At 41.2% G+C, this 19,344-nt stretch overlaps 1 protein-coding gene across 3 annotated transcripts; it reads left to right on the top strand.

Moving 5' to 3' along the window:
• The first annotated feature begins 1,388 nt into the window (after window positions 1-1,388).
• Window positions 1,389-18,719, top strand: shprh (SNF2 histone linker PHD RING helicase). 3 transcript variants are annotated; one of them, XM_050061600.1, is made up of 30 exons: window positions 1,389-1,538; window positions 2,412-3,003; window positions 3,489-3,618; window positions 3,707-3,925; window positions 4,477-4,555; window positions 5,034-5,184; window positions 5,412-5,514; window positions 5,611-5,870; window positions 5,964-6,602; window positions 6,887-7,138; window positions 7,418-7,496; window positions 8,317-8,480; window positions 8,635-8,891; window positions 9,131-9,252; window positions 9,499-9,587; window positions 10,797-10,889; window positions 10,990-11,097; window positions 11,418-11,560; window positions 11,650-11,823; window positions 11,944-12,006; window positions 12,089-12,314; window positions 12,491-12,628; window positions 13,655-13,756; window positions 13,859-13,930; window positions 14,503-14,691; window positions 14,923-15,015; window positions 15,116-15,202; window positions 15,398-15,576; window positions 18,013-18,093; window positions 18,212-18,719. In XM_050061600.1, the coding sequence occupies exons 2-30, from the start codon at window positions 2,419-2,421 to the stop codon at window positions 18,306-18,308; spliced, it is 4,974 nt and encodes a 1,657-aa protein (XP_049917557.1). In that variant the 5' UTR covers window positions 1,389-1,538; window positions 2,412-2,418; the 3' UTR covers window positions 18,309-18,719. The 3 variants fall into 3 exon arrangements, with proteins under 3 accessions (XP_049917557.1, XP_049917558.1, XP_049917559.1); XM_050061601.1 differs by having other exon boundaries at window positions 1,396-1,514; XM_050061602.1 differs by lacking the exons at window positions 1,389-1,538; window positions 3,489-3,618 and having other exon boundaries at window positions 2,874-3,003.
• Window positions 18,720-19,344: the final 625 nt, after the last annotated feature.

The following is a 19,344-nucleotide window of genomic DNA, read 5'->3' on the forward strand; positions in this document are numbered from 1 at the left end:
CGCCATTGTTTTAAAATAAAACTTTATTCAGTTATAGAAATCAACACCGGTGTTTGGCCGCAAAATAATAAATAATAATAATAACAGTAAATTTCACAGAATAACTGCTGAAGGCAAAGTTTACATCCTATTTGAAAAAAAATATTAAACATCACAGAGGTTGCAGGGTTAGATCATGAGCTTAGTCCTGGTGTATACATAGGCCTACTTGGAAATCCTTAATCCACTGATCACATGAAAACCCTTAGCAAACTGGATTCAGGCAAGTATTTTGATTGGTAAACAGATGATAATGAGAAAGTGGGAAGCTGTAGAAGGCCGATTATGTCAAGAATGGATCTCAGAAATGGGCAAAGTGTGCCTCTGTCTCTGAGAGAATAGCCTACAGCCTTATAAATGAGGTAGAAATAATAATGATTGGGGAAGGTTTCTGCAGTTCCACCCACAGCAGGGGAGCCAGTGAACACACTTTTCTGAGCATAGAGGAGTGATTTTGCAAAGTAGCAGACTCATAAAATGCATGATGTGCTTATACTGATATGTTTGTTACAAAATGTATTTGTACATACACACAGACATTTTATCTGTGGTGCTTACAGCTCTTGTTGGGATTATAATAAACGCGGGAGGGTGGATGTGGCGTTGGCATTATGTGGACACCATTACATGGACACTATTTTGACATGGACATAAGTTGGAATCCGAAAAAAAATTACTTACATGTCATATTAATACTGTTATTTCTATTTACCCGAGTTCATTGTTTATATTACCATGATTTTACTTTTACTTTATCTATTACTATGAGTCAGTCCTTGCCTATTTATAATTAGGCTATTATTATTTTTCTTTCTTCTGTCTGGTATTGTACAGGGTGCTTGTTATTGTGCTTTTTTCTTCCCTTTTGAAGTGGTATAGTGTTGCTGGAAAAAATTAAATTCAATAAACTTTAAGTCATAAAGAATAAAATAAAAAGATAACTGGAGAAATAAGAAAAATACGTAGTTAAAGCAATTCGTCTGTCGTCTCGTTTTTTCTCCTGCAACCTAATTTTAACTTTTTTTTTCTTCTTTTTTTTAAATCTTTAAAAAAATTTATTGTTACAGTTTATCTAAGAAAGTTAATTACTGGAACATCATTTTAATATTTTTTTTCCGGGTATTTAAAAAAAAAAAAAAGATTAAAATCGGAAGAAAAAATCCATCAAAAAGCTAAAAGTATTTTTAAAGCCAAAAAAACAAAAATTAAAATACATTGATATAATAGTACATATTTTTAATAATAAAAAATAAACAATATATCTAAATATAATAATAAATAAAAGTTTTAATCGCGTCAGCTGAAGTCTCCGCTGCTCGAAGCATATCCCTCTGCGTTTACCTCACTTCCGGTATTTAAAAATGGCGGACACCAACATCAGAGTCGGTGGAAGAAGTGTGTTTTGATGCATGTCTGCCCGATTATCCGGAGCTCCTGGGAGCTGAAACGACTTCTGATGCAGCGATAGACACCTGGTCGGTTTGTGGGAGACCTTAAAAGTAAATCGACTTATTTTTTATTTGCGTGTTTGCAGTGAAATGATAAAATGCGCAGCCTCACAGCCTCGGAGTGTTTTCATTGTATAACAGTGTTGTTACATAGGAGCTGTGCTGCCTGTTTCCGCACACAACAAAAACATTCAACGAAAAGAGGCGCACATTTTTAAACAGTAATTTCTAGCCAACGTGTAAATTAGATTATATATTTATTAGCCTGCTAGCTGTTTGTTTTAATGAGAGGACTGTTCACTGATACGGATGAGACGCTGTGACGTTACCTGATAGGTGAAGTGACAGAAGTTAAGCTAACTGAGCTAACTTAAACATTTGGGTGGCATCTGGGTGCCTTTAAATACACAAGTAGTGACATTAGATGATGTTGAAATAGTTTGATTGCCTTTCTTTGATGTCATCTGCTATTCACATTGACAGCTTAGTCCTAGACCTGAAGTAGCCTCTGATACACAAGATGATAAAGTACCTATTATGGAGACGGGCTAAAAGCTCAGTTGAATGAGTGTACATACCAGCTGTACTTGTTCCTGTCTGGTTTTGGAAAATCTATACCAGTCTCTGTATTAGTGATCCCCACCCTGGGGGTCTTGGCCCTCCAAAGGATCCTAAGATAATATCTAAGGAGTATGTGGTAAAGATGTGTGTTAATGCAGTTCAAATAGACAGATGTGATCTTAACGTTTTTGTTTTGTGAATTACTAAATATATTTAATCAAATAATCTGAGAATGAAAATTAATGAGCTCACTTTGTCTCCCAAATATAAATATTTGTCGTACAGTATACTACTAATGTAGTTATAAATACATTTAAGATATAATTACTTTTGTTATTAACACTTCCTTTGCTTTCCGTATAGTTAAATCATGAGTAGCCGAAGGAAGAGGGCCCCTCCCGTGAGGGTGGACGAAGAAGCCAAGAAGAGGTTGAACTGGAACATGCTGGACGACCGCAAGAACGAGGCGATCCAGGAGGATGACCAGATACCCACCTGCTCCATTCTTCCTGTCGACCCTCCTCCCAGCAGCTCCTTTATCTCGACCACTGAGGACGTCGTGGAGGCTGCCTGTTCCAGCTCCGTCCGGTTTACAGAGGAGCTTCCTGGTACATCATCAGAAAGCACCTCTGCGTCAGCCTCCCTGGCCCTCACCGTGGTGCCAGCTTTGAAGCTGGGCCACATCTGGAAGGCGCTCATCGGGGAGTTCAGCGTCCGTCCGGCTTGGATCCCATCTGACTGTGAACTGAGAGCTTTCGTGCTCCACAGGATGGGTGACCAGCTCTGCCTCAGTTACAGCAGCTGTGATGAGAGCTCAGGACTGCAGTGGAGGCCTGATGAGGACACTTGCACAGCAGAGTGCAGCCTCAGTGTGATATCGCTGGAGGACCTCGACTGGATGCAGAAGAGGAGGGTGGTGCAGCTCTGCCACCAGGAAAGAGACCGCTCAGTCAAGGTATGAAGGCTCCAGTATTGCTTTACTGGTGAACTGCAAGTGTGTTTATGGTGATACTGTGTGTCTGTGCAAGTTGTTCCTGCATCAATAATGAAAAACAAAGCTCCATATTTATATGTACTATATTGTCATGGTTTCAGTCTTTAACACTTCATTTTAAAAACAAATTTTGCCTGAAATGCTTTCATAATATTTAAAAAATACAACTCATCTCAATGTTTATCTGTGTTTATTTTTGGGGCATTTTATCTCAATTTTTTCAGACAATTGAGAGTAGGGTACTCGCAGGAAATAAGGAAATAGAAAGATGGGGAATGAATGATCTGAACCAGGATGTTATGATACATGGCCACCTGGTTTAGGCCACCAATCACAACAACATACGGTTATTCACTGCCTAGTTTATCCTCTGCGATGTTGTCCCAAGCAGCCACATCCACTGTCATAGTCTTGCTTACAAGCGGCTGTTGGTCTGCATCTGCCAGGTCGGGATTTACTTAATGGAAACTGGGCTCGGGAAGCCAGAGTTCCTCAGCGAGGGCAACGCTCGGATGAAGAAAGCCAATCAACTAATGCAGAAGTTAATGGAGTACTTTTATGATTTTATTATCCCCGGTAAGGCTCTGGTCCTCATGTCTAATGCATCCTGTGATCCAAGCTCTCCCAAAGAAAACTTAATTTCTTTGCTGTATTTTCCATGTAGAGGTTGTAGAGAATGATGAGGAGGAATGTGACACCGACCTGGAGAGGCAAAATGTCGAGGAGCTTTATGATTACGTCAGGCACCTGCACCAGAGAGAGAGTGTGGAGGTGACCTACGACGTCCAGCACAAAGCTCTCATTCCTGTGCTGAGACGGTATCAAAGCCAGGCCGTCAACTGGATGCTGCAGAGAGAGAAATACAGGAACACTTCACCCAAAGGTACTCACTTCTTGTCTGGTACAACTGAACACTACTGCACTCTTAAACTTTCCCTTAGTGGGAGTTTTGACTGGTGGCTATATTCATCTTTCCAGTTCATTGGTCTCAGGAGATGTAAAACTTTGAAATTTATGCTTAAGGGCGCTATACTAGTGCAGCGTTTGCACTTAGCTACAGATCATGCATGTACTTCACTGTTAACCAAGTGTAACATACACTTCACAGTAGAATGTGAGAGCAGACTGTCTCGCTGCTTTTGCCATTTCTTTCCCCTCAAGCCTGGAAATTGGATTTAGTAGCAGTTTATGAGCAGTGTTAAAAAATTATGTTCAGGAACTTGCCCCCAATGTAGGAAGAGTAAGCAACTGTGACAACTGCTACACTTAAAGAATTATTTCACTTCATGTGAGAAAACGTTTCACCCTCAAAGGAGGGGGATTGAAGTATTCTCTTAAGTTATGGGTTGTTAAGCTCCTGTGTTGGAAAAGGCCTACGTTAGAACTAAGAGAGGTACATAATTGAGATTCTCAATATTTCCAATTTCTTTGCAGAGCAAACGCTGCATTTCCTCTGGCGGGAGTTGATCACCTTGTGCGGCAAGAAGTTGTTCTACAACCCTTTTACTGGCTGGTAAGAACTTGAATGTTAACAGGTCACAAATCCATATTTTCCTTACCACCTTCTTACCACCAGTACTATCTGCCCAGACAGATCTTACACATCTGCTACCGCTCCTGAGCAAAGGGGATGAATGGAATTTCTTTGTGCTGCTCAAACCACATAAAAAATGCCCTTTGAAAAAAATAAAAAGCAAAGTGTCTTTCCAGAAACAATGTCCATATTTCTTTAATAATCTTTTGCAAAAAAAAAAAAAAAGTTTAAACATTTTTGAATATATTTATACTTAGTTCCTTTGAGCAGCACAAATTAATTTCCACCTCAGCAGCAGAGGTGTTATTAGCTGGTATCTCATAACATCAGCACATAAAACCAAAACTTATCCACATCCACACTCACCTCCCTTTGTTGTAGTTTCAAGGATGAGTTCATTAGTGATACATTAAAGTATTTTTGATTTTCAGCAGTTTTGTTTTCTTGTCTTTTTCAGCTTAATCCGAGAGTTTCCGCTGGCGGGTGTGGAGTGGCCTGGTGGGATCTTGGCCGATGAAATGGGGCTGGGAAAGACAGTGGAAGTTCTGGCTCTCATCCTGTTCCACACACGACAGGACCTGGAGCAGGAAGCCCTCACCCTGCCTGTGGTGAGCACCAGTAGGCAGCTACAATTAAAAATGCAGACTTTCACTTTTTTTTCCCCTCTTTCTCTCTCTCTCTCTCTTTACCCTCACCCCATCAGTGCCATGGATGATTATACACAGTTCTGCAATTTGGTATTTTTGTCCACTGTTCTATGTATTTTAATACGCTCAGTATAGATGATATTAGCTACACTGCAAAATGTGACATTGTTTCTGTTTTCATCTTGCAGGGAAAATCCGTAAATTATTTCGTACCTCCTCCTCCCCTTGAAAGAAAGAAAGTTAACCGCTGCAAGTCTGAAGTTCAGCCTAAAATGAAAGTGTCCTACCCAAGTATGTCGCTCATCATCCTCTCTGACATCACAGCTTTCAAAGCCACTGCAGTTTGATTTAGATATTTTTTACATCAATCTTGTTATTTCTGTGCAGCTGTGCGCATCATGCTCCTCACTGCAATCAAGGAGATGAGATCTGGCAAAGGAGCCTCCGTCAACGCTATCTTCACCTACATCCGTGCCACTTACGGCTATGACCTCCTGAAAAACCGCAACCACATCAGGAAGACGCTGGCGAAGCTGATAGATGAAGGCCTGGTGGACCGGGTCAAAGGTCGCGGCCTGGCAGGGTCATTCAAACTGGGAAAGAACTACAAAGAAACAAAGAAGATGTTAGCAGGAGCATCCAAGTTTGTAAGAATAAAGAGCTTCAACTTTAAATCTTTTATGCTACAAATATTTCTTTGTTGAATTATTTAACTTTCATCTGATTTCTTTTTTTGTCAGACTTGCAAAAGTACAGAGAGCACGCCCAGGAAAATGTTTCAGAGACGAGCCAAAGAGAAAGCAGAGGCAGCTCTGCAAAACTCTCTTCTAACAGAAGATCAAAGAGATCAGTCCTCCCCTACAATGGAGTGTCTGGTACCAGAGGAGACAGCAGCAAAGAAGGAATGGGATGAAAGTGTGAGGGAGAAAGCAGAACAGTCCGACAGCATGCTGGATACATTAACCTTACAGATGTCTCAGGATAAAAGTGAGTCAGATACACAGGACATGCCCAGAATGGGTGATCTACCTGAAGAAAGAGGAGAAGCTGACCTACAGGAGATAGAAACCCCCACCAGAGCGTCTGTTATCCCGTTCAACACCCAGGACTACCGCTTTGAGTGCATCTGTGGTGAGCTGGGCATTATTGACTACAAGGCCCGTGTCCAGTGTATGAACTGCCAGCTTTGGCAGCATGCAGACTGCGTAAACTACAAAGAAGAGAGCCTTGAAACGACACCTTTCTACTGCCCTCACTGCCTGGTTGCCATGAAACCCGTCTCCACCGGTGCTACCCTCATCATCTCCCCGAGCTCCATCTGCCACCAGTGGGTGGAGGAGATCAACCGGCACATCAGGTCCTCCTCGCTGCGAGTGCTGGTGAGAAAGCAGATGGATATATGAGATTTTTTTTTTCTCTATAGGCTAGAAATGTCACATTTTAAAGGGGTAGTTCAGATTTGTTGAAGTGGGTTTGTAAGAGGTGCTTATCCATAATCAGTGTATTTATACAGTAGATGTTTTGCATGCCCCCCGTTTGGAGAAGCAGGCAGGAGTACTGCCACTGAAGCTAAGCAATGTCGTACTTCTCCCCTCTTATCTCGCAACTAACACAAACACTGTTAACTTTCAAGTACTAATCAATATGACTTCTTTTGTCTCAGGTCTATCAGGGTGTGAAGAAGCATGGATTCATCCAGCCACATATGCTCGCTGAGCAGGATGTGGTCATCACCACCTACGACGTTCTACGGTCGGAGCTCAACTACGTCGACATTCCCCACAGTAACAGCAAGGACGGACGCCGCTTTCGCAATCAGAAGCGCTACATGGCCATACCCAGTCCTCTGGTGGCGGTGGAGTGGTGGCGCATCTGTCTGGACGAGGCTCAGATGGTTGAATGTCCCACTGCGAAGGTGAGTTGAACAGAATCCAGAAATCAGTGGTTTGCTTAGTTACACTAGAGGATATTAAAACATTCTGGGTTTTATTAAATGGGTGTTTTTGTGTTTGTAACCTTATTTCTATATCAAAATATCATATTGATCCTGATCACAGAGTTGTTTATGAGTGACTAAAATCTTGTTTATTCATAGGTTTGTGAGAGATGTAAGATTATTATGTGTTCAATGCAGTGTTTTATTTCAGTTTGTGTATCGAAACTTGGTTTATACTCACTTCTATTTTACCGTCAGGCTGCAGAGATGGCTCTACGTCTCGCATCTGTCAACCGCTGGTGTGTCAGTGGCACCCCTGTGCAGAGAGGCCTAGAAGGTAAAACCAAAATCTGCTTTACACAACAAAATTAGGGTACTACCTTCCACCTGGCACACAGCACAGCGCAACCGTCATTGCTAGTTGTCATTCTCATGGCGAGCATCCATGTTGTGTAAACAGCAAATGTCCTTGTGCCCATCTGTGCGCCCATGGGAGTGTAGGTCTTAAAATGAGGTGTGGTCAGGCTCCTTGTTGGCGTAACAGAAAGCAGTTGCACCACTGACAAACAAAAACCCTTAAGTCAGTAGCAGAGTATTTTTCTGCTATTTAAAGGACGCATTATTTAGATAGTAAGATGCACCAACATAGGTGGGTTCGGAAAATATTAATTACATTCTCTAAAATGTGAGCACAGGAGAGAGCACAGCTGCTGTCCGACTCCCAGTGAAGAGGGACACTGAGTGCATTTACGTATGAGGAGCAGCATAATTTTAATGATTATTTCAGATGCCGAAAGTTAAGTTCTGTTTCCTCTGTCAAGTTTATAATTACATAGTTTTAATGGGAATGGAAGATGACACTCTTGATTGGTTGAATTCACATTACACCCAAAACACACCTATGACTAATAAAGTGACTAAATAGAACCTGTTTGCCCCTTGTGTCTTACTTTGTGCCCAGATTACGTGCCACTACCAAAGTGGTTGGACATACCCTAAAAGCACTTATGTCATGCTCTTCAGACTGTGCACTGTAGGTCGTTAAAATAGAGCCCTCTGTGTTTGGTCTCTTAAGCCTCTTAACAATGTTTTAAATCACTAAAAACCTGCTTAACATGACAACATTAAACTCTAAACTGATGGTGTTTTCTGTGCAGATCTGTACGGCCTTGTACTATTCCTGGGAGTCGACCCATACTGGGTGAAACACTGGTGGGACCAGCTGCTCTATCGCCCTTATCAGCGTGGAAACACTGAGCCGCTGTACCATGTAATCGCTCAGTTATTGTGGCGATCAGCCAAAAAAGACGTCATTGATCAGGTAGGGGGACAAAAGTAGTTTGATTCTCAATCACCTCAATTTAAATGTAAATTTTACTTGTTTAAAGAATCTGTAATAGTCAATCAGATAGATTTTAATAATGACAAAATGTAGTTCAAGTACCTTTGTTTAATGATCTGTCACTGTTTTCCAGATCCAGATTCCCCCTCAGACAGAGGAGGTGCACTGGCTGCACTTCTCCCCCGTCGAGGGTCACTTCTACCACCGCCAGCACGAGGTCTGCTCCCAGGACGCTCTGGTCAAACTCAGGAAGATCTCTGACTGGAGCCTGAAACTTGGCAGCCTCGACCGCCGCACCGTCCACACCATCCTGTGCCCGCTGCTGAGGCTGCGACAGGCCTGCTGCCATCCCCAGGCTGTGAGGGGGGAGTTCCTGCCTCTGCAGAAAAGGTAAATGACACTTGGTATTATGTTTTCAAAGCGAGAGGAGAGGTCTGGCAGCTGCAACGGTTAATTACCAGTCTAGCTGGACTAAATGGAGTCTCACTGCATTAGTAACGGTAATAGACCGCAGCAACCTTTTTGTCCATTATACAATGTGTAGTTGTGTTTATTTAAAGTTGACCCATTCTGTGTAATTTGCGTTGGAGGGTTTGTTGAGTGGGTTTGTCTGTGCTGCGCCTCCCCAGCACCATGACGATGGAGGAGCTCCTGAAGTCCCTGCAGAAGAAATGTCGAGTGGAGTGTGAAGAAGCCCACAGACAATTGGTGTGCGCACTCAACGGCCTGGCTGGAATCCACATCATCAGAAGTATAAAACCCCACTTCTGTACTTGTGCTCTCAGTTTCCCATGGGAATCAGTTTAAACACAACACAAGCCATGATCTCATCCTTGTGTTTCTTTATGTGCCGAGATGTTTTGTTGCAGCACGTCTCTGCAGGGAGATATGTATAATGTGGCTGGAGTGCACTGGGGTGGTTTGTATAGCACACCTCATTACCTCCACATGTGACGGACATATACTGAGTGTCACCGTCTGCTTTGCCTCCCCGCAGATGAGTTTGTAGAGGCGGTGGAGATGTATAGAGAAGTGCTTCGTTCATCAGAGGAGCACAAAGGCCGACTGAAAACAGATTCATTGCAGGTAAGTGGCCTCATCCCATTCATGTCTTTTACTCGTCTGTCATTAACATATGAAAGGTTTTATTTCTAAAATCACACCATCTGACAAGAGTCTTTGGGCTCTATTTAAACTATCTATAGCGCATGGTCTAGAACACATGGTGCAGTTGCATTTAGGGCATGTCCAGCTACACTTTTGCGAGTTAAACGACACATAACCTTGGCGCAAAGTAAGACAAAGGGCAGAGGGGTTGTTTTAAGTCCCTTAATTAATCATAGGTGTTTTGGGCACAACATGATTTTGAACAATCAGACTGTCATCTCTCAATCCCTTTAACAGCCAGGTGTGCCTGCACCTAGGGCTCTGTTGTTAACATGGCGGATTTGGCAAACTGTAGAAGCGAGCGTTTTTATGCTGGGATTAATACGGTGAGCAGTGATGAGCAGTGATGTCCCTACAGCAACTATTGTGGGACAATTAAGCACCAAAACTAAAAACTATAGTTATAAACTTGACAGAGGAAGCAGAAGAAAACTTAAAGCCTCTGAAATAATCATTGAAGCTACGCTGCTCCTAGTGTGTAAATGCACACAGTGTCTCTTTTAATGTGGAGTCGGACGGCAGCTCTGCTCGGCTCTGCTATGCTCACATTTTAGTGTTTTGGTTGAGGTAGCTTTAAGAGTGTGGAAGTAGACGATGGAAGAAAAATTCATAGCAACACTCGTACTGGAATTTCCACAATGTTTGTTGTTTATTACTAACGTACACATCAACCTTACCAAGCCCGGTGGTATGACTACCATCTTATCCTACATGAACAAAATAGAGGCCACATGTAACCAAGTGTCAGTTGAGATGCAGCATGAAATAGGAGCTCAGCGACAGGCATCTGAACGTAGGTAGAGTGTCGCCCAAGTAACTTAGAAATGAGACACTGTCTGAAGAAATCGCAACTAGATTTTACAATGTCAACTCTTACAACACCCATGGGTGCACAGATGGACACAAGGACATTTACTACTTATACAGTGTGGGTCCTGGCTGGGAAAATGACAACTGTGTCGATCTGAAATTAGCATTGACCGTTGAGATAAGGTCCTTAAAGTGTTAGATTCTACTGACATGAATTCCTGATTCTTATTTCTAACCATTATGGATAGTTTATATGTTAGAGGTTTATATAAAAGATTCTGATTACTTGTATCTTTTTTTACTATTGTGGTAAAACAGAGGCTTCACGCTACCCACAATTTGATGGAACTGCTGAGCGCAAAGCATCCTGGGATACCTCCCACGCTGAGAGATGACCGACTAAGTGAGGAGGTAATGCATAAATATTTCTTTCTGTCAGAAGTAATTTATTCCAGTAAAGAATCTGTAAATTTTCAAAACTAAATCTGTTATGTCCTCTCTGTGTCTGTAGGCGGAGCAGCTGCGACAGCACTACATGACCAAATATGACTCTGAGGTAGCAGACGCCCATCAGGCTCTGCAGCCGGTGCTTCAGAACATCAAAGAGCTGAAGCGCAAAGTGAGAACTCATTTCTGTCTACATTGAGGCAAACTGTGCTTCATATTATAACAGATAAACACCGCTAAATGAACACACAGCATGATGTATACAACATTTTGTTTAGAATAGAATAGAATGCCTTTATTGTCTCTATACGCATGTACAATGAGATTAAAAGCAGCTCCAGTACCAGTGCAGACAGTGTAAAAATATTCAAGAATATACAATATAGACAGAATAGTGCAAATTAAAGTGATTTGTATTTTAATAATGTTATCATAATTAAGGCAGAACCAGAAGCTTGTTTTATTTATATATAATAAACTTTCTGTCACAAGGTCAACCTGAACGCTCCCTGGTGGCTGGATGTTGTCCAGAAGGCGATCCGCTGCTCCACCGACGACGATCTTGTATCCCGCATCAAGAACGAGTTGACGTCCAGCTACAAACAACAAGCCAACAAGCTCACCATGGCAGACAAGTAAAGTGTTTATCCATTTAAATAGTAACACGATAGTTAAAAGTTATCCTTACACAGACGTGATCAAAGTAAAATGGGGTCTCCTGCAGGTTCCGTGATGCCTGTGGTCTGCAGTTCCTGCTCACCACACAAATGGAAGATCTGGTGAAATCCCAAAAGACTGTGCGAGACGCAGTGAAGAGTCTCGAAGGTCCGGCGTCACAGAAAGTGATCGATGAGGTCACTATTTGTCATCTCAGGCCAATGAGACTACCACTCAATAAGTACGACATCACCATATTTAGCTTTGTTTTAGCCTTATTTTACATACATAATAATTTCAAATGTTGACTGTGCCTGTTTTTTTTAATCATAACTAATATTCCTGTCTTGTCATATTTTAGTTGCGTGTTTTGCAAAGCAGATGTACTCTTCATCGATTATGAGTCCAAGCTGTTTTCTCACACGTAAGTAGAGCAACATTTTAGACAATCTGTCAAGTTGCATGAAACTGTAAATTTCTGATTATGAGAGAAATAATCCCGACAGGGTGAAGGGTCAGACGGCCATCTTTGAAGAAATGATTGAAGATGAAGACGGGCTGATGGACGACCGTCTCCCCACCACCAGCAGAGGTCTGTGGGCAGCCAGTGAGACTGAGCGCTCTCTCAAAGCCATCTTGTCTTTTGCCAAAGCTAAACGCATGGACCCGGAGCTGGTGGAGGACGGCAACACTTTCATGGAGCTGTTTGAGAACTGGAAGAAAGAGTACAAGGTTTGTGCAAACACTTACAACCACTCTTCATTCTTAATGCAGGAGTAGACCTTAAGCTGTCAATCCAGCAAAAAACATAAAGAGATAATTGTTGAATAAATGTTTAAAAGGTCAGGATTGGGGCGACCTCTAGCTCACCACAGACTGCAGTGAACGCTACCTCTGTCTCTTCTCAGGTGCTGCATGAGTACTGGATGGTGCTGAGGAATCACGTGTCGGCCATCGATGAGCTGGGTATGGCCACCGAGAGACTACGTGTGCGTCTGCCCGATGAACCGAAGCCGAAACTGCTGCACATCATCGAGCCACATGAGGTGAGTGAAAGAAAGACAATGAAAGATCTTGTTATTGTTCATTATAACAATGTGTTAATGTCAGTCTATCCTGCTTGAAAGGGTCAGTTCAATTTTATTTATACAGCCCAATATCACAAAATCGCCTCAAGGAGTTTTACAGTCTGTAAAGCATATAGCACCCTCTTTCCTTCTACCCTCAAATCTCCCCAAACATCCCTTTAAAAAGTGGAAGAAACCGTAGATTCAGATGTACTCTAGACCACAAGTGGCTTACAAACCTAAGACAAGACAGCAATACAAAAGTAAACAACCACAATAGACCTCTGGCACAAACTGAGTCATTTAAAGAGGGGCAGATCAACAAAAAAGCACCTGTTTTACATATTGACTCTAGTTTATCTGTCTGCTGTAATAATATTATATACATTTGAATATGGACGGATGGTTTACAAACTATTTTGGCACTTACTTCTTCTTAACTTTAACAATGTTTGTGTTTTTACATTAAAACAAAAAATGATATTTATCTCACCGAGTGGTTGTCAAAATTACATTGTAATTACATAAATCACAAAACCTTAAATCCCTTTCCCAGCATTTCAATCTTCCCATTATCTTTGTATCCTCCTCAGACAGAGCCACAGAGTAGTGATTCCTCTATTCAAAAAAGGAATATTGTGTTTATCCACCTCATTTGACCTCCAAAACTGATCTTGATTTTTTTTAGTTTTGCATGATTGTTTCTCACCTAAATGCAGTGTAATTTATGTTATAAATTTGGCTGACTAATCACTTAAAAGTTTACCTTATTTAAAATTTTGCATTCAGCATGAGCATGAAGGTAATATGGGTGGTTTGGTGCTAATTAATAAACTGTTGAGGCACTGTAGAGCTATCGTAGAGGAAATCAAAGCTCAAGTCCAGCCTCTGACCCAGCGTTGGGTACAGTTGTTTTTGTCTGTGAATGTTTCCAGGGATGTAATAATTTGCCTCAACTTTTTTTATTGCATTCCTGACCTCTGCCCTCGGTTGTTTTGCTTCCAGGTGGAGCAGAACAGAGTGAAGCTTTTGAACGACCAGGCAGTGGCCAAGTCTCAGCTCCAAAAGAAGCTCGGCCAGTATCTGTATCTCACAAATCTGGAGAAGGTCATTTGATAGAAACTACAAAGGACAGAAATTATTTCCCCACTTTATCTCAAACAGTGAAATTTGATCTCACTCCAAATAACATTGATTCCTTTCTTCCAGTCCCAGGATAAGTCTACTGGTGGGCTGAACCCAGAACCATGTCCCATCTGTGCCCGGCCCCTGGGACAGGAGGTGAGCATGGTTTAGTTGTAAGGAAGAACTTGCTGACAGAAGATTGTAAATGTCTCACAGAATCTATTTGTATCCGTGTTTTATGCAAGCGAACTTTACAATCTGTTCCTGGCCAGTGTTGATGACAATCTGTCTCATCAACACTGGCCAGGTACTGTAATTACATCTCGCCTGAAGCTTATTCATCTTGCACGAGCAACCAGATGCATAAACTGTGTGTAGATGCACAACCTGTGTGTACATACAAAGACAGAAATATGTATATGCTTTCTTTTTTATCAGCTTTAAAAAGCCGTACATACTCCTCGTTGTGTTTTACAAATTTGTCATCGTGGAGCTGGGCACACGTGCGCAATCCTCATTTCCACTCCCACAGTTAATCATAAATTAATATAGAAACGCCCTTAAGCATCATCTCAGAGCAGTATCTAGGGTTGTCAACAGAGCACATGAGAAAGTCTGTGTCTGTTTCCTTCAAAATGACAGACCTCAGCTGATGATAGGTGCCACCATCAATCCTCCAGGACCTTTGGGATGGTTACAGTTAAGTAATTTCACTCTGTCTTTTCCAGTGGGCAGTGCTGACCTGCGGACACTGCTTCTGCAACGAGTGCATTGCTATCATTGTGGAGCAGTACAGCGTGGGCTCGAGGCGACGTGCCATCAAATGTGCCATCTGTAGGCAGACCACATCACACACAGAAATATCCTACGTGTTCACCACCCAGTCGTCCAGTCAGGACCAGGACATACCGGTCAAGGTCAGTCAGCAACACCGTGATTTTTATAAAGTCAGTTATGGCTGGATCCAGATGTGTTGTTTTTTTATTTGGTTCCACCTGGTTTAATTGTCCAAAAGTTGACGGATGTATTTGTAGTGGCACTTATTAGGGGATTATACTTTGATTCATGCCTTGTAATGTGTATAATTGTAATTTAACACAGCTTTCTTTGACACTATACCTTTATTTTCCTCCCCCTGTGTTTGTCAGGGAAGCCACTCTACCAAAGTGGAGGCAGTAGTGAGAACGCTGAAGAAGATTCAAGTGACCGACCCGGGGGCCAAGTGTCTCGTCTTCTCCACGGTAACTGTAAACTATCCCTGCTCTGTGTGATAGTGATTTATTTTGCCCATATCGTGTTTGGATCTGACCCAGTTGGTTTCTTTTTCTCTCCCCTGCACAGTGGCTGAGTGTCCTGGACATCATTGCTAAGGCCTTGTTTGACAACAACATGGAGTTCTCTCAAATCAACGGGATTCACAAATTCCAGGTTTGAATTTTTGCTGTAAACATTTCTAAATATGCTTTACGCACTTCACCACACAATTGCTTTTCCCACACTGTGCAACACATCTATTACACCTACTAACTTCCACACATTTTGAACTCAAAGAAAACAAGCACAAGCCAGAAATCAGTTGACTCAGGTGTGATTGTAATGAGCGCACTGACCTTAATTTTTCAGGAGAATCTGTGCTCCTTCAAATACGAAGAAAAGATCAACATCCTTCTCCTTCCTCTTCACACTGGCTCCAATGGTCTGAACATCATCGAAGCGACTCACGTGTTACTGGTGGAGCCAATCCTCAACCCAGCTCACGAGCTCCAGGCCATCGGCAGAGTGCACCGGATTGGACAAACCAAGTAAGAAGCAGGGAGTTGAGTCTGTCAGTGGACAAAATAATAAAAAGTAACAGTTTAGTTTACCCAAAATATAGATGTGTTGATGTTCTGATTGGTATGATTTTAAATCTGCACCACCTGCATGAGATGAGCATTATAGCTGTGGCTTTTTTTATCATAGCTGTTTGTATATATGTGTGAAGTTTGGAGGGTTATGACCGCAGTCGTGGCTGTTATCTGTACTATATTTATCAATATAGATTGTTTTAGTTTCTGAGTGTTGGACATATCAGCTGTAGAGACATCTGTCTTCTCTCAATATAATGGAACTAGATGGCACTCAACTTGTGGTGCTCAAAGTGCCAAAAAGTACACTTGAAAAACTCAACAGCAACGTCTCTTTCCAGAAATCATGACCTGGTTACTCAAGATAATCCACAGACCTTGTTGTGAGCAGTTTCATGTAGGAACTATTTTCTTTCTACCGAACTACACCCACCAACCGTATCACTGTGCAGAAGGAATTGTGCATCTACTCATGGATGAGAGGCTCATGACAGCGTGAGATGTAAACATTAATGGTATCTAGGCCTGTCACGATATGCGATAAGTCGGTTAACTGCACGGTAAACTAAAAGGGAGACGGTAACTTTTCCGGCTGCAATTAATTGCCATATTCATGCGTGTTTGTTTTCCTCGTCTCTCCACCAAAGAGGCTGGATGACAAGAGCGTTCACTGCCGTGCATCATCTGGCAGCCAGGTGAGTTGGTTCATTAGCGTAATGAACGGAGGGAAAGCTCTTGTCATCGAGTGTCTTTGTCTCTGTGGGGGAGGCGGGGCTATGGGCTACACACACACACACACACACACACAGTGCGACCTTCGTGAGGGGGAGACGAGGCGGAGAAAAAAAGAGAGTTGAGCGTAAGAGAAAGACAGGGAACTTGTTCCTAAATCAAATGCCACGGCCCCTGTGTGAGAGTGTTTTGGATTTAAACCAAATGACAGAGGGGAGCCCAGTAATTTGGACGAGCCGGTATGCCGGTCTTTATTTATTTGTTTCAGATATTTAAATTTTCTTTTTTTTGCATTCCTAAATATTCCTGTTAAATAAATGTTTTTTTCTCTTTAAAAGGGTGTACTTGCATCAATATGCTTTTATTATAATTATATAAGTTTAAAAAATGGTCTAAAAACAGCAAAATTACAACAATAATAAAAATGGTCTTAAAAGCACAATATTACGCAATATTATCGCTTATCGCAATAATTTCTGACGCAATTATTCGCCCAGCAAAATTTGTTTTCGTGACAGGCCTAATGGTGTCCTCCTCTGTTGATCTGTAACCAAGATTATAGTTAACTAAAACTAAACTTAAAATTAAAACTTGATTTGAAAGAACATTTTAGGTAACTAAAATAAAAGCAAAAAAGAAATGAAAACTAAAACAATATTGTGTACTTCCACAACTAACTAAAATAAAGTTTTAGTCTTCGTCAATTCGGTCAAATCTGTCAGCACAAGCAAGAGGAGGCACTGATATGTTCATTTACACGAAGATGTCTACATGAAAATGTTGTGTTTATATTGTAATACCTACAATGAAATTTTAAAATCTTGTCCCTGACAAATATCCCCAAAAAACACCTAAAACTAATAAAAACTAAACTAAACTAAAAAAAAATGACACTAAAACTTGAGCATAAACAATAAAAACTCAACTGAAACAAGCTCTCTGCTCTCTGGAAACTAACTGAAGCTAAACTAAATTGAAAACAAAATAAAAATAATAACTAATGAAAAATACAAAACTCTGATAATGCTGGCTGCAACCTAGCTGATGAGCTAGCAGTAGATGCACGCTTCTTTCTGCGCAGTGTACGTTAGTTTTTATTTCAGTTACCTAAAATATTTTTTCATCTAGTTTTAGTTTTTAGTTGAATTTTAGTCAATTATAATCTTGGTTACAGCTCAACGGAGGAGGACGCCATTAACGTTTACATCTCACACTCCTCGTCCATGAGTAGATGCACACTTCCTTCTGCGCAGTGATGCCGTTGGCGGGTGTATTTTGGTAGAAAGAAAATAGTTCCTACATGAAACTGCTCACATCAAGGTCTGTGGATTATATTAAGTAACCAGGTCATGATTTCTGGAAAGAGACACTGATGTTGAGTTTTTAAAAATGTATTTTTGGCACTTTGAGCACCACAAGCTGAGTGCCATCCAGTTCCATTATATTAGAGAGAACACAGACATCTCTACGGCTGATATCTCCAACACTTGGCAAAGCACACCAAAACAATCTAGACTGATAAATAGCACTACAGGTAAGAGGAAAAATATATATTTTTAATTTGGGCGTGAACGGTCCCTTTAATATTACCCTTAATGACATGTGCCTCCACTGTTTTATACATTGTGTGTGATTTCAGTTGTTCTCTCTGTCCACCAGGCCGACATTTGTTCACAGATTCCTTATTAAATCCACCATCGAAGAGAGAATGCAAGCGATGATGAAGACAGCAGAGAAAAGGTAAAAGAACAGAATATAGTAAATTATACTCTTGACATTTTTGTGTTTTGGGTTGACATTCAAGTGTTGGAGGTGACAGCAAAATGAAAGTACTGATAAAAGCTTTTTTTAATCCTAGTCACACCAGCACAACCATGAAGCACTCGGAGGCGTCTGTACTGACAGTAGCAGACCTGGCGGATCTGTTTACTGAAGACACAGAACATCTGGAGTGAATCTGAACACCTGGATACACAGTGGAGATTGAAGTACTCTGATTTTGCACATTTTTTTTATATAAGCATCTTAAAGTAATCAAATACATTCCCAAAAATGATATTTTATCAGATCACTGACAGCAGACTATAATATGTCTCTTAATTGTATTGAACTTTTTAATCTCTTTGGAGTATTTGTGTATTTGGCTCACTTGTTGTCATAGCTGTAACTTACTGATTTAGTAACTACACTTGCTGTTCAAGTACTCGTTTGATGATCACATTTGACTAGACTGTACAGTACTGTTGCTTGTTTTAATCTAATATTACCTATATGCATTTATATACAACTTCACTCTAAGTTGTATACAAAGTTGAGGTATTCTCACATCTTTCAGGAAATAAATGTGTGTGGATGGCAGGGTGTCAGCCTGTTGTGACCGCCTCATTTTGTCCAGCGCTTTTATTGCGGTTCATTTCTGTGTAGTAAAAATGGAAGCAGGAAGGAATCCATTGACCTTAACTCACTTTCACCTTAACTCCTTTATCATTGAAGTGAGAGATTGTAGCGGGATTTTCTTCCGCCAGACAATCTTCTTAAAGCTATTTGTCTGTTAAAACAATGCCAGACAATTCAGCCTGTCTTATTTGCAAGACAAACAGCACAAGATTCAGCGTCTTGGAGACTAATCTTGTAAATTTAACTCATAAAAGTCGCAAAATGTGAAGAAGTTTTCAGCGTCAATTATCTCATCTTTTTCTCTTCTGTTATCACTTGCAAATTGTTTGAGCAAGTTTAAAGGATATGCAGCTGTTTTTAGATTTCCTCCATTTCAAGGTTTTTTTGAATGTGATAAATAATCTTTCCTGTCTTGTGTTTGCTTGCTCAAGTATTTTACAGTCTCCTCCACCACACGCATACACTCACAGGTCTTTGGCATCGCGACTGAATTGCCCTTGACTCGTAATGACTTTCTTTTTGCCTGACTGACTGGGATTCCCGCACCAGTAAAGATTTTAAAATGTCCAGACAAAGGATGTGGACAACAAAGAG

This window comes from Epinephelus moara, chromosome 14, assembly GCF_006386435.1.
Source record: "Epinephelus moara isolate mb chromosome 14, YSFRI_EMoa_1.0, whole genome shotgun sequence".
In the NCBI taxonomy this organism is placed as follows: Eukaryota; Metazoa; Chordata; class Actinopteri; order Perciformes; family Serranidae; genus Epinephelus; species Epinephelus moara.